The 16,155-nt window shown below is 38.1% G+C and overlaps 1 protein-coding gene across 1 annotated transcript in view; it reads right to left on the reverse strand.

The window, feature by feature from the left end:
- The window catches only part of DYNC2H1 (dynein cytoplasmic 2 heavy chain 1), a 376,760-nt gene that overhangs the window by 225,390 nt on the left and 135,215 nt on the right, over positions 1–16,155 (reverse strand). The window contains exons 53-56 of the mRNA XM_052652274.1: positions 15,783–15,867; positions 14,410–14,564; positions 12,565–12,702; positions 186–299 (exon numbers count right to left, since the gene is read on the reverse strand). Coding sequence (XP_052508234.1) covers positions 186–299; positions 12,565–12,702; positions 14,410–14,564; positions 15,783–15,867 — 492 coding nt within the window. The remainder of the gene's footprint in view (positions 1–185; positions 300–12,564; positions 12,703–14,409; positions 14,565–15,782; positions 15,868–16,155) is intronic.

The following is a 16,155-nucleotide window of genomic DNA, read 5'->3' on the forward strand; positions in this document are numbered from 1 at the left end:
GCTAATTTCGTTACTTCTCCTAGCAGACTTTCCTTCCTATTTCTCTTTTATAAACAGTATTACGTGAAAGCCACACTGGTAATACTATTAGGAAATAACTTATGAAAATAATGTTTAAACTCCAATGTAAAGTTGAAAATCAAAACTATAAATGGCTCTTACAGTGTTTCCTATTTTTATCTTACCTGTACTTCTTTTAATTCATCATCAATTTTGTTCTTCCTTTCTTCAATTTTAATGACTTCTTCTGCTATTTTGTGCTTCAGTCTTTCAAGTTCTGTCTTTTGCTCACTAGCATCCTACAGGAATATTTAAGCAGTATTCCAATTGATTTTAATGCACTCAACATTTAAAAGCATAATACCAAAAATGTTATTTTAACAGCACTATTAAATGCTTTTCTAATATTAATTGACATGAGAGTTTCTAACATGCCTAGGAAACTGATGCTATAATTTATAGTAATTTATATAATTTATAATTTACTCTATATTTCTATTAGGAAATATGCTTTAATTTTTCTGAATAGCAAAGCAATAAATGTTTACTATATAAAAATCAAACTGTCAGAAATGCATAATTTAGAAAATGACCATAATAATATACATTTAACACTTGCAACAACCCCAGAGAAATACTATTATGCTCATTTCATAAACAAGAAAACTAAAAATAGAAGTCTTGTCTAATTCTAATAGTAGAATAGTAATAATTCTTAGAGACAAGCTATAGTATTCTAAAACTTTGTTTCTATATTTTAGACAAAAACTAATTGAAATTATTATACAATAATATGCAAATATATGAACAAAAATTAGTTAAGATTAAAAGAACACAATGATATATTAATAACACATGATGTTTTTACTCATATATTCAAAAATCAAGAGTCCCACATATATAAACATGCTTAAACATTATGAATGTTTGTATTTATTTATACTATCAAAAAACCAAGGAGGAAATTTGTCAAGAAATCTTCCAAAAGTCCTAATAACAGAAATTCTCAACCATATTATAATCATTTAAGGAGTTTTAAGACTAATGTTTGGTGTCCTTTCTACACCTATTGTGACAAATATATCACATTACATACATAAACAGAATCATTATCTTGTACACTTGAAACTAAAAAAGGGGTGTGAGTCAACTGTATCTCAATTAAATCAAAAAGAGACCAGAGTCCCCTCCCTCTCTCTCTCTACCTGAATTGAAAGAAACAAACTTGCTGTTTAAGCTGGCAACAACAACAAAACTAATGCCTTGCGTCCTATTACCATATCCCTCAGGCACCTGACACATGAACTCAATTAAAATATTCTACACTCCACAAGTGTTTCTACCTGTGTATCTCTGCTACCAGTCCTCAAAGGAGAAAGTTCTTTTCTCAAACTCCACAGTATCAAAATATTCCCTAAAGGCCCTACTCATGTGCTTCACGTTTTATTAACCTACTTTTCCAACTGTAAGTTACAACTATTCTGAATATGTACAGCATTTAATATGTGTGTTCTTTCCTTATGTCACAAACCTGGAGTAGCAGGCTTTAAAAGTCACACAGTTTGGTGAACTTATGAATGAGGCAGAGGGACAGACAGGGACTTTGGAAAGATCATGATACACTGCTATATTTAAACTGGAAAACCAAAAGGACCTAGTGTAAGCACATGGAACACTGCTCAATGCCAGCCTGGATGGGAGAATGGACACATGTATATGTATGGCTGAGTGCCTTTGCTGTTCACCTCAAACTACAACACTGTTAACTGGCTACATCTCAATACAAAAGGCCTTTTGGTGTTAAAAAAATTAAAATCAAAGAGAAAAAAAAGAAGTTGCACAATGCAGTATTTGTCTCTCTATGCCATTAGTTCAGTTCAGTTTAGTTGCTCGCTCATGTCCGACTCTTTGCAACTCCATGAACCGCAGGACACCAGGCCTCCCTGTCCATCACCAACTCCCGGAGTCTACCCAAACCCATGTCCATTGAGTCGGTGGTGCCATCCAACCATCTCATCCTCTGTTGTCCCCTTCTCCTCCTGCCCCTAATCCCTCCCAGCATCAGAGTCTTTTCCAGTGTGTCAACTCTTTGCATGAGGTGGCCAAAGTACTGGAGTTTCAGCTTCAACATCAGTCCTTCCAATGAACACCCAGGAATGATCTCCTTTAGAATGGACAGGCTGGATCTCCTTGCAGTCCAAGGGACTCTCAAGAGTCTTCTCCAACACCACAGTTCAAAAGCATCAATTCTTCAGCCCACAGCTTTCTTTATAATCCAACTCTCACATCCATACATGACTACTGGAAAAACCACAGCCTTGTCTAGATGGACCTTTGTTGGCAAAGGAATGTCTCTGCTTTTTAATATGCTGTCTAGGTTGGTCACAGCTTTGCTTCCAAGGAGCGTCTTTTAATTTCATGGCTGCAGTCACCATCTGCAGTAACCTTGGAGCCCAGAAAAAATAGTCTCTAAATGTTTCCACTGTTTCCCCAACTATTTCCCATGAAGTGATGGGACCAGATGCCATAATCTTAGTTTTCTGAATGTTGAACTTTAAGCCAACTTTTTCACTCTCCTCTTTCACTTTCATCAAGAGGCTTTTTAGGTTCCTCTTCACTTTCTGCCATAAGGGTGGTGTCATCTGCATATTTGAGGTTATTGATATTTCTCCCAGCAATCTTGATTCCAGCTTGTGCTTCTTCCAGCCCAGCATTTCTCATGATGTACTCTGCATAGAAGTTAAATAAGCAGGGTGACAATATACAGCCCTGACGTACTCCTTTTCCCATTTGGAACGAGTCTGTTGTTCCATGTCCAGTTTTGTTGCTTCCTGACCTGCATACAGATTTGTCAAGAGGCAGGTCAGGTGTTCTGGTATTCCCATCTCTTTCAAAATTTTCCACAGTTTGTTGTGATCCACACAGTCAAAGGCTTTGGCATAGTCAATAAAGCAGAAATAGATGTTTTTCTGGAACTCTCGTGCATTCTTGATGATCCAGCAGATGTTGGCAATTTGATCTCTGGTTCCTCTGCCTTTTCTTAAACCAGCTTGAGCATACTTATGTATAAAATAACAAACAGAGCTGTCGTCTACTTATCACTGAGCAAAATTACTAACTTACAATACAAGATGCGGAGTTATTTTTCTAGGTCTAATCTAGGTCATCTGGGTAGCTGCAGTCTTAGAAATCTGTCTCCCCAGAACAGCGCAGAGAAAAGAGTAGCACAGTACACTATGTGCCTCAATAATATTCACTAGTGTGGAAGTGCGCAGGCTCACAGAGTACTGAATATTTTCCTTTGTTAATATACAGATATCAATGATATTATCTTTTATGGGTTTTTTTTTTTTACTGTTTTTCAAATTACTAGTTAAAGGTAAGTAACCCAAAAGTGTTCCAACTGCAACAACAGAAGTTAGAAGAATATGAAACAAAGCTTTCAACTTCCTGCAGATAAAAACAATATTTGATAGATATTTTTACAATAAAAATGACTAGCTGCTTCAGATAAGTATTTCTATTATTTTGTTTCTAAAATTCCTTAAGAAAAAGTATGCTAAAGTTTTACAGTATAAGAATTAAAATGATTTTCTGATCTGTTACTTCCAGGCCAGGTAGTCCATAAATGTACACTGTAAACACCGAATGTGAACATAATCATCAGTTATCTGAAAATACTATTGCTTCTGAAGATTTTCCATCGGCCAATGAATTAATTTTGACATGACAGGTGAAATCTTTTTGCTTATGCCACCCTCAGTTCAGCCCAGATAACTCTCTTGTGAAATTTACAGACAATAAACTTCCTTTCCATGCTCATAAAGCTTTGGTGCATAAGAATTATTCTTTAACTAAGTACAAAGAATCAGGTAAGAAAGAATAATAATGAGACATGTTCAAGAAAAAGAAAACTTCATCAAATTCCCTCTGAGAGCTCATTGTAGATGCTGCAACGAATGAAATACCACAGCAGGCACTACAGCCAAAAGGAAACACCTAGAGACTGTTTTACATCTCCTGAGAAACAACATGATAAAGATGAACCACTGAATAGGAGGGTTAAGAGACAAACTTTAAGAAATTTTGAAGAAAGCAGAACAAATATAAAGTGAGAAAATATAAGAAAGTTAGAGAACCAGACTGGGAAGCCCAAAGCCCAAATAAGAATTCTAAAATGCAAGAACAGAGAAATAAAGGAAAAGGAATTATCAATAAAATAATTTAAGGAAATTTCCCAAAACTGAAGGAGGCAAATTTTTAGGTAGTAAGAACTCATACTGGACACAGTGGATGAAAATAAACCTAAACCAAGGCAAATCACTGTAACTTTAGAACAATGAAAACCAAGATCTAAATGATTCCAAGAGGGGGGGGGAAAAAAAACAGGTTATCCAAACACAGATCAGAAATTAAAATAGTGCTTTAATCACCAACAATGGAAGCTAGGAGAAAATGGAACAATGCCCTCAAACTCATGAAGAAAACATATATATTCCACCCTAGAATACTATTCCCATCACACAACCAACCAACCAAGAACACAGCAGAACGTTCATATACATGAGATCTCAAAACTTATCTTCCATGTACCCTTTCTCCAGAAGCTTCTAGGGCCAAGCTCCAGACATGAGGCAATAGACCGAGACGGTAAAGAAGGATCGCAGGACAGCAACTGAGACCAGGCAGAGAAGGAAGCAAGCCACAAGGCTCCAGGAGAGAACGCTACACGGGGCTGAGGAAAACCATAAAACAGCAGAGGCTTCAGGAAGTCTTCACAGAATATTTAGAACACATTTTTAAATAGGCAGTTTATGGAGTCATATTACCACTTCCCTTCCCAACTATCAGAAGTCAGGGAAAAAATGGTTATTCATCTAAGAAATTAAGTCAAAGAAGCTCAGGATTTGGAATTACCAGGCCAAGGACTACAAAGCTAAGGTTGAGAACAAGATTTTCATACGAAAAACAAGGGCATCGCATTTATTTGCTGATTAGTGATGTTGAGTATCTTTTCATATATTTGTGAAACATATGACCCCTTTATATAAGTCTTTTTTCATGAAAGGCCAGTGCAAATCTTTTGCCTATTTGCAAACTGAATTGTTAGTTTTATTAATATTGAGTTGTAATCATTTCTGTACATGTTGGAAACAAGTTTTTTGTTTTTTAATCAAATACACATTTGTCAATATTTTCTCCCAGTCTGTGACCTGCCTTTTCATTTTCTTTAATTTCTATGAGGTCCAATTTGTCATTTATTTTCCTCTTCTTTTTTGGTATTATATCTAAGAAATCCCTGCTTTACCCAACATCATAAACATTTTCTCCCTAATTTTCTTCTGAAGTTTTATAATTTTATGCTGTACATTTAGGTCTATGTTTCATGTCAAGTTATTTTTCATATGTCTGAGGTTTTTTCCCTCTCTTCATAGATAGCTAAATATTCCAGTACCACTTCTTAAAAGAATATTCCTTTCCACATTTAAATGATATCATTGTATGAAATTAATTGACCATGTATGTTTGAGACTGTTTCTGGATTCCACAGTGTTCCGAAAAACACTATGCTTACCACTACACCAGTGATACCCTACCTTGACTACTGTAGATATAGTAAGTCTTTATATATTAAGACTTTCTAAAAGTGTCATTTACTTTTACTGAGATATATACTCTAGTCTGAAAAACCCTGAAATTAATTTAAATAAAAGAGGCAATAGACTTGAAGTAAGGTTAACATCACCCACATGGAGATGGTGAAACATATTTAAGACACAATCATGGATGTAAAACTAACAGAATTCAAGGATTCTTTAGATGCATGGGTTAAGGGAACAGAAGTCTAACACAATTTATAAATTCTGTTTTGAACAATTAGCTATATTGTAGTGCCATAACTAACAAAAGGAATACAGGAAAGGAAATAATGAGTTTAGTTATGAACCTGTTTTGAATTGTAAGGCTTATAGGACTTTCAAGAAGACCTATCTAACAGATTACTGATTATGTAAGTCTGAAGCTCAGAGGAGGAATAGGGCTAAAGGACAAAAAATTATGGACTTAGTGGTAGTAAGTAATCAGTACCAAAAAGCAAGGTAATGAGCAGAAGCACACAGAAAAGGTAGGCAAATGTGAAAGGATACCCTGGCAAGGGAGAAAAAGATGGCAGAGGAGTAGGTGGACGTGGAGTACATCTCTCTCCACGGACACATCAGGAACACACCTTCAGACACAGAAGTGCATGCAGAACACAGGCTGAGAATGGACAAGAGTACCCAACCAGCAGAAGAGAATACATAGAACCACGCAGAACTCAGTAGGATGAAGGAACTAGGGAGGAAAACAGGACTGGACCTGCCCTCTGCAGTGAGGGAACTGAAGCTGGGGTCTGATCCCCACATCGGGGCAACTGACTGGGTTAGAGGAGAAACATTTAAGGCTGAGAGTGAAGCAGCTGATCTGTGGCAGCCTAAATGGAATGAGAACAGACAGTCCTTGCCGCAGCCATACATCCCTGGACAGGAACACAGGTCCCCCAGAAGGAGCAGCAGCTGGGAGCTGGAGCTAAGGGATTGTGGAGCAATCCCAGGGTGAGGGCTGCTGTTGACTACAGAGAGATGGATCAAGGAGATGTGAGGGAGGAGACTGTGGTGGGAAATGCCTGTGGAGGAAAGCCAGGCAGCCATGGAAGCAAGGAGATATGCTGAGTCACACATATGGGATGGAACCATCACCATAGCCTCCCTCCCCCGACATGCCAGCATCAGCAGCTGAACAGTAGAGAGGCTGGCCCACCAAACGCCTGACACCATGAACTACACAGTGGGACCCCACACAGGGTGCTCCTTTAAGTGTCTGACCTGTCAATCTACAGAGTAGTATCCTAGCCAAGGGGGCCCCTCTATGTGCCGGCTACTGCTGCTGCTGCTGCTAAGTCACTTCAGTTGTGTCCAACTCTGTGAGACCCCATAGACAGCAGCCCACTAGGCTCCTCTGTCCCTGGGATTCTCCAGGCAAAAGCACTGGAGTGGGTTGCCATTTCCTTCTCCAATGCATAAAAGTGAAAAGTGAAAGTGAAGTCACTCAGTCGTGCCCAACTCTTAGCGACCCCATGGACTGCAGCCTACGAGGCTCCCCAGTCCATGGGATTTTCCAGGCAAGAGTACTGGAGTGGGTTGCCATTGCCTTCTCCACTATGTGTCTGATGCCCTGAAAAACAGAGAAGGTCCCCAGGCAAGGAGGACCTCTAAGTGCCTGAACAGGCAGAGCTGCAGAGAAAGACAGGCCAAAGAGGCCTTCTAATCGCCAGCTACAAGAAGCTCAAAAAAAAGACTCTGACAGGGCCATAACTCCTGCAGCTGAGGTGGGCCATAACTCCTGCAGCTGAGGCAGCCAATGTCTTTGAACACTTGGCGCTGCCAGGGTCCCCACAGGCCAGGCAGCTGTGCCAACTTCATGTTCAACCCTCACTGGGGCAGAGCTGCCATAGGCAAAAAAGTCTTGCATCTATGCACGCAGGGTCACTTCGGTCCTGTCCAACTCTGCAACGCTGTAGACTGTGGCCTGCCAGGCTTCTCTGTCAGGGGGGTTCTCCAGGCAAGAATACTGGAGTGTATTGGCCAGCATTGGTTGCCATACCCTTCTAGAGCACTGTATTTCCTGCTGCCCTAGCCACCAACTCTCTGAGTACCTGGTGCTGCCAGAACCCCTGCGACCCAAGCAGCTGCACCACCTCTGCACCTGGCCCTCACTGGGGCAGACCCAAGTCCTCCAGGGCAGCCTCAGGAGCAAACCACAGTGGACGACCCACATGCAGAGGTGGAAATAAAACCACAACTGAAACTCAGGGGCAGTGTGGCTAAAGAAGAAGACCTAAAACCTTCCCATCAGCTGTACAAGCTGCAGATTAAATCCACACAAATAGGTAGACTCTGTCTATGGGAAATATAAAAGGCCATTGAGAGCTCCCACAAAAGAAAACACACTAGTCTGAGAGCTGTGGACACTGGAGGCAAGAACACACAGAAGTAGGACCAGATTCAAATCTGAGCTGCCCCCAAAGCAGGTCGAGAGACCAGCAGTGTTGGAGGGCATGGTAGGGAGGTGAGGTGGACTGTGAGTCCCAGGGAGGGAAAGAACCCTGACAGCAGTGACTAAAAAAAATTTATTACTCTTATCTTTTCATTGTTCTGTAGATGCTTCTGGATGTTTTTTTCTTTTTTATTCCTTGTTTTATGCTCCCCTCTGATATAGCTGTCCATTTTATTGGCACTGTTCAGTTCAGTTCAGTTGCTCAGTCACGTCCGACTCTTTGCAATACCATGAATCACAGCACGCCAGGCCTCCCTGTCCATCACCAACTCCCGGAGTTCACTCAGACTCACGTCCATTGAGTCAGTGATGCCATCCAGCCATCTCATCCTTGGTCGTCCCCTTCTCCTCCTGCCCCCAATCCCTCCAAGCATCAGAGTCTTTTCCAGTGAGTCAACTCTTCGCATCATGTGGCCAAAGTACTGGAGTTTCAGCTTTAGCATCATTCCTTCCAAAGAAATCCCAGGGCTGATCTCCTTCAGAATGGACTGGTTGGATCTCCTTGCAGTCCCAAGGGACTCTCAAGAGTCTTCTCCAGCACCACAGTTCAAAAGCATCAATTCTTCGGTGCTCAGCCTTCTTCACGTCCAACTCTCACATCCATACATGACCACAGGAAAAACCATAGCCTTGACTAGATGGACCTTAGTTGGCAAAGAAATATCTCTGCTTTTGAATATGCTATCTAGGTTGGTCATAACTTTTCTTCCAAGGAGTAAGCATCTTTTAATTTCATGGCTGCAGTCACCATCTGCAGTGATTTTGGAGCCCAAAAAAATAAAGTCTGACACTGTTTCCACTGTTTCCCCATCTATTTCCCATGAAGTGATGGGACTGGATGCCATGATCTTCGTTTTCTGAATGTTGAGCTTTAAGCCAACTTTTTCACTCTCCTCTTTCACTTTCATCAAGAGGCTTTTTAGTTCCTCTTCACTTTCTGCCATATCTGAGATGCCATATCTGGCATCTGCATATCTGAGAACAAATATATGGCAATAAAATGGATAACCTGGAAGAAATTGATAGATTCTTAGAAAAATTCAATCTTCCCAGATTGAAACAGGAAGAAATAGAAACTATGAACAACCCAATTACAAGCACTGAAATCAAAGCTGTGATCAAATATCTCTCAAAAGACAAAAGCCCAGGAACAGATGGCTTCACAGGTGAATTCTATCAAACATTTAGAGACAAGCTAATGCCGATCCTTCTAAAACTCTGAAAGAACTGCAGAGAAAGGAACACTTTTCGAACTCATTATATGAGGCCACCATCACCCTAATACCAAAACCAGACAATGACAACACAGAAAAAGAAAACTTCAGGACAATATCACTGGGGAATCAAAAAGATCCTCAGCAGAAGTTTAGCAAACAGAATTCAGCAACACATCAAAAAGGTCATACACCATGATGAAGTTGGGTTTATTCCAGGGATGCAAGGACTCTTCAATGTATGCAAATCAATCAATGTGATATACCATATTAAACTGAATGATAAAAATCATATGATAATCTCAACAGATGCAGAAAAGCCTTTGACAAAATTCAGTACCCATTTATGATTAAAACTCTTCAAAAAAAGGGCACAGAAGGAACCTACCTCAACATAGTAAAGGCCATATAGGATAAGCCTACAGTAAACATTATTCTCAATGGTGACAAACTGAAAGCATTCCTCCTAAAATCAGGAACAAGACAAGGGTGTCCATTTTCACCACTATTATTCAACATAGTTCTGGAAGTCCTAGCTACAGCAATCAGAGGAGAAAAAGAAATAAGAGGAATCCAGATCAGAAAAGAAGTAAAGCTCTCACTGTCTGCAGATGACATGATACTGTACCTAGAAAACCCTAAAGATACTATCAGAAAATTACTAGAGCTAATCAGTGAATTTCACAGTGTTTCAGGAAACAAAATCAATACACAGAAATCACTTGTATTTCTATATACCAACAATGAAAAATCAGATAAGGACTCAATCCAATTCACCATTACAACAAAAAACAAATATCTAGGAATAAACTTACCCAAGGAGACAACAGAAATGTACACAGACAATTATAAGACACTGATGAAATAAATCAAAGATGACAAGAACAGATGGAGAGATATTCCATGTTCCTGGGTAAGAAGAATCAATATTGTGAAAATGATTATACTACCATATGCTATCTACAGATTCAATGCAATACCTATCAAATTACCAATGGCATTTTTCACAAAATGCCAAAAAACAAAAAATTGCACATTTCATATGAAAACACAAAAGATCCTGAATAGCCAAAGAAATCTTGAGAAATAATGGAGCTGGAGAAACCAACCTTCCTGACTTCAGATTATACTAAAAAGCTACATTCATCAATACAGTATAACAGAAACAGAAATATAGATCTATGGAATAGCTACATGTAAAAGAATGAAATTAAAACACTTCCTAACACCATACACAAAAAGAAACTCAAAATGGATTAAAGACCTAAACGTAAGACCAGAAACTATAAAACTCTTAGAGGAAAACATAGGCAGAACACTCAATGACATAAATCAAAGCAAGATCCTCTATGACCCGCCTCCTAGAGTAATGGAAATAAAAACAAAAGTAAACAAGTGGGACCTCATTAAACTTAAAAGCTTTTGCACAGCAAAGAAAACTATAAGCAAGGTGAAAAGACAACCCTCAGGCTGAGAGAAAATAATAGCAAATGAAACAACTGACAAAAGATTAATTTCCAAAATATACAAGCAGCTCATACAACTCAATACCAGAAAAACAACCCAATCAAAAAGTGGGGAAAAGACCTAAACATATTTCTCCAAAGAAGACATACAGATGACTAACAAACAAATGGAAAGATGCTTAACATGACTCATTATTCAAGAAATGTAAATCAAAATTACAATGAGGTATCACCTCACACCAGTCAGAATGTCCATCATCAAAAAGTCTACAAAGAATAAATGCTGGAGAAGGTGTGGAGAAAAGGGAACGCTCTTGCATTGTTGGTGGGAATGCAAATTAATACAACCACTATGGAAGATGGTATGGAGATTCCTTAAAAAGTCAGGAATAAAACCACCATATGACCCAGCAATCCCACTCCCAGGCATACACCCTGAGGAAACCAAGTTGAAAAAGACACATGTATCCCATTGTTCACTGCAGCACTATTTACAATAGCTAGAACATGGAAGCAACCTAGATGCCCATCGAAAGATGAATGCATAAAGAAGTTGTGGTACATATACACAATGGAATATTCAGCCATAAAAAGGAATGAATTTTAGTCAATTCTAATGAGGTGAATGAACCTAGAACCTATTATACAGAGTGAAGTGAGTCAGAAAGAGAAAGATGAATATCGTGTTCTAACACATATATGAGTGAGTGAAGTCACTCAGTCGTGTCCGACTCTTTGCGACCCCATGGACTGCAGCCTACCAGGCTCCTCTGTCCATGGGATTTTCCAAGCGATACTACTGGAGTGGATTGCCATTTCCTTCTCCAGGGGATCTTCCCGACCCAGACATCGAACCCAGGTCTCCCGCATTGTAGACAGATACTTTACCGTCTGAGCCACTAGGAAGTCCAAACACATATATATGGAATCTAGAAAAATGGTACTGAAGAATTTACTTACAGGGCAGCAATGGAGAAGGAGACATAGAGAACAGACTTATGGACACGAGGAGAGGGGAGGAGAGGGTGAGATGTAGGGCAAGAGTAACGTGGAAACTTACATTTCCACATGTAAAATAGATAGCCAACGGGAATTTGCTGTATGGCTCAGGAAACTTAAAACAGGGCTCTGTATCTACCTAGAGGGGTGGGATGGCTCAAAAGGGAGGGGATATATGTGTACCTATGGCTGATTCATGTTGAGGTTTGACAGAAAACAGCAAAACTCTGTAAAGCAATTATCCTTCAATAAAAAAATAATTTTTTTAAAAAAAGAAAACCCTGGCAATAAAGAATGCAGAGAAATCTCCCTTGGGACGGTTCAACCAAAGAAAGGCAATGTAAAAAGAAGATACAAAATATTAAAAATATCATGAAAGTATAAATAGAATAAATAAAGACATTTTATAAATCCTAAGAATATCAAAAACAGGCTTGAAGCCTGAAGGAGATAATATTAAGAAAAATAAAATATTAACTAACAGAGGGTAAGCTAAAGCAGTTACAGACAAATCTATACCAATCAAAATGTTTATACTTTTGTATTTATAGGATTTAGATAAATTAGTGTATGAACAACTGAGGAGACTACAGTTGTGATTTTAAACAATATGGGAAAATAATACACTCTTTCCAAAAGTTCAAGTACACAACACTATCAATCTACTCAATATAGACAAGCGATACTTTTTAAATCCATTTAAGTAAAATCATTATTTTTCACACTGAACCACAACCAGGTATAAATGGCCTTCCTATTGTTTGCATCTCTGTGCTTCTTCTAAATGTTACCTGCATTGATACTGTGATCTCCTGAAGAGCAGCATCTGCTTCGTCTTGCTTAGTTTTAAGTAATACACTTTGTTCTCCAGCTGTTCTGTTCAATTCAGCCACAAGAGCTTTAGCTTCATTTAGTTTAGATACACCAGCCTACATTAATAGAAGAGACTGACAATATTAAAAGAAAAGGAATTTTATATACATAGGGTAAACAAAGTCTATAAGAATGAATGAAAAATATATAAATGTGTACAAATACCACATCTGCAAGTGAACTTGGGTTTTTTCTTATTGCTAATTATAACAATTTAGTCAACTTTTTACCCATTAAGATGTAGAAAAAGACTCCACAAAGGCTTTAGAGGAAAATGGATCTTAAAGCATCACAGTAAAGCTGAATACATTAACATATATTAATTAGCTTAACCAGTGGGGTTTTACTCAACTGCATTAGACAGGAAAGAAAATAGAAAGAAAAAAATACTCAGTAAACCTTTCTAATTTTTCAGTCTCATTAACTGAACAAAAGGACCTCAGGGACCACTCTTTTTATATTGGACATGCCTTGGTTTTGTTTGTCCATTATCCAACTATTTTACAAGAGACTGCCTTACATAGGGTGCTGGTTAGCAATCACTCCAAATGCTTTGGCTATTCTTTGGGCAGCGGGGCGGGGTGGGTAGGTGACCCTGGTCTGGCCATTTTAACACTCCACTCCACTGTCCATCAATAATCCAAGGAATGAACATGAAAAATATTCTCTCTGTTCTTCAATACAATTGCATTTTTGTCACAAAACGAATCAGAAGAAAGATAGCAATGGCAAAAAAAGGGAATGTAAACTTGGTGGCTCAGACGGTAAAGCTTCTGCCTACAATGTGGGAGACCTGGGTTCGATCCCTGGGTCGGGAAGATCCCCTGGAGAAGGAAATGGCAACCCACTCCAGTACTCTTGCATGGAAAATCCCTTGGACCAAGGAGCCTGGTAGGCTACACTCCATGGGGTCGCAAAGAGTCAGACATGACTTAGCGACTTCACTTCACTTCACTTCAAACAGTATTTATTGAGCACCCAGTACAGAGGACAGGCATCATGCTGGTTCTTTACATTAGCATTTCATCTAACGTACACAAGACATTGACCCAATAAAGCTATAACTCAGTAAATTTACCTCAAATACAATAGAGAACTAAATCAGGAAATTAACTTTTCAAAGCATGTACAGTTAGTGGCTTAATATAAATGAAAGTAAATCAGTAGAAAGAAGGATAAAGATAACTGTCAATTAATGTTCCTGGTTTCCTACCCTTACAAAGAGAAGCAAGAACTCTGGAGACAGAATGCTCTCTGACAGAATCTGAGGTTAGCATTCTAACAGCACACTTAAGCTGAAGCTCTACAATTATAGAAATACAAAGAGTTCCAAATGAACTAAGTGACATAAATCAGAATATAATAAATTATACATAATAATGAAATAAATATAATAAAATATACTTTTAAGAATGTTTATAAAATATAATTATAAAGTCTACTATAAAACATATCATATATTATATTTTAATTAATAATAGGCACTTTTGATTTCTAAAATAAGTTCATGTGAAAAAGACATTTAAAACCAGCACAATAAGCTATCAAAAGCACACAAATAACATGCATAGTGAAGTAAAGAAATAATTATTCAACCAAAAAAAAAAACAAAACCACTACTATAAGCTAATGGGCAATATAGCTAGGTGGGACAGTTTTCCAGGATACTTAATACAGTACAATATTCATTTATGGCATTGTGATTTACATAATCCTTGTCCCTTACACATAAATAAAATAATTTTAGATCACCAATAATGTACCTGCAAATGACTTTGTCTTTTTAATAATTCCTCTTTCTTGCTGCTACTAATGGCAGAATATACACGTAAAAAGGTCATATATCGGCTTGGTGTAGCACCATATGCTTTACAAGACTCATGGATTAATAAAAAAGATTTTAGAAAATCAGGATCAACTATAAAGAGGAAAAAAAGATGACAATGTAAGTATGGTCCATTAAGAATTACAGAAAATAAATTTAACTATATCTTTTTCTACTCAATGAAATTATGAGATGATATATTTGCTTAAAGGTGAACAGGTATTCCTAGGTATCCATGCATCGCTTTCATTATTCTTATTATTTTGCATTATTTTTTCCAGTGGTCTCTACACTTCAACTGTATGTATATACCTTTCCCTGTATTTCCCCTGACAAGTTTTATTGCTGCAAGAAAGATAAATCTACAGTTTCCCATGTCAATTAATTGGGACTACATAACAGGTAGCCTAAAAGTAAGCTTACTAAAAGCTGTATGAGTGGAAAAGATATACCAAATCAAATAACACCTATTCCCTCCTATGTACATGGGAAGAAACAGGGCTTCAAAAGTCAAAAAATTAAGAACAAGCTCTCGTTAGCTTCAATATACATGTGTGCTCAGTCATGTTCAACTCTTTGCAAACCCGTGGACAGTAGTAGCCCGCCAGGCTCCTCTGTCCATGGAATTTTCCAGGTAAGAATATTGGAGTGGGTTGCCATTTTCTCTCCAGGGGATCTTCCTGACCCAGGGATCAAACCACATCACCTACACCGGCTGGCAGATTCTTTATTACTTGAGCCACCTGGGAAGCTGATATATACATGACCAAACACATTCTCTCTCTCTTGTTGTCTCAACCTATTCCCTTCTGTATTCTCTACCCCAGTAAACAAAATCAACTTCTAATAAATTGTTCCAAGCAGAACCCTGAGAAATATTCTTGCATCCTTCTTCTTCCTTGCATACAGCAGCCATTATATAACCAAATCCTCTTTAGATTACCTCCTAATACCACCCAAGTCCATTCCTTCCTCTTAGATTAGAAGGCAATAGCCTTCTACACTGGAGAAGGAAATGGCAACCCATATACTGGTCTATAGAACCCCTGTTTCTCTGTATACCAATCTATTTCTAATATCTGAAAAAACAGGTAGATGCAGAGACTTCTCTTTCTAAAACAAGACTCTCGTTACATCTCTAACAAAAACCTGTCAATTATCCCAAATCACTAAGAAGTCAGAATCCAAATTCCTTCCGTAACATGATGTGGAAGGCTCTTCATTACTGACCCTGCTTACCTTATGACATTAGAAAACGGCAATTATTTCATCAATAAAAGCCCGGTAAAATCAATTTCATCAAAATACTACCTGATTTCTTTTTCTTTTCTTCTTTTCTTTTTTTGTCACCATATCTTTCTTCACCACCCATTTCACTGAGTAACATTTCAGGTATCTAAAACAGGAAGAGCATTTCTTTAAACTTCAATTCAGTATGAAAAATGTTTAAGTAAATCCAGTATCAGATGTAAAAAACACTTAATGTAACACATAAAAAGTATCAGTTGGACTTTTCTTCTAGGATTCCTTCCAGACTAAGAAAAAAAAACGGTATATCAGTCTTCAGAAAACATTTTCTAGTTGATGCTTTGACACATATATCAACCATTGACTGGAAATTAATAGCACTCAGGAAAAGCTTCAACATCTCACTTGAAAAATGATTAGACTTTATGAAATGAAG

This window comes from Budorcas taxicolor, chromosome 15, assembly GCF_023091745.1.
Source record: "Budorcas taxicolor isolate Tak-1 chromosome 15, Takin1.1, whole genome shotgun sequence".
NCBI lineage: Eukaryota > Metazoa > Chordata > Mammalia > Artiodactyla > Bovidae > Budorcas > Budorcas taxicolor.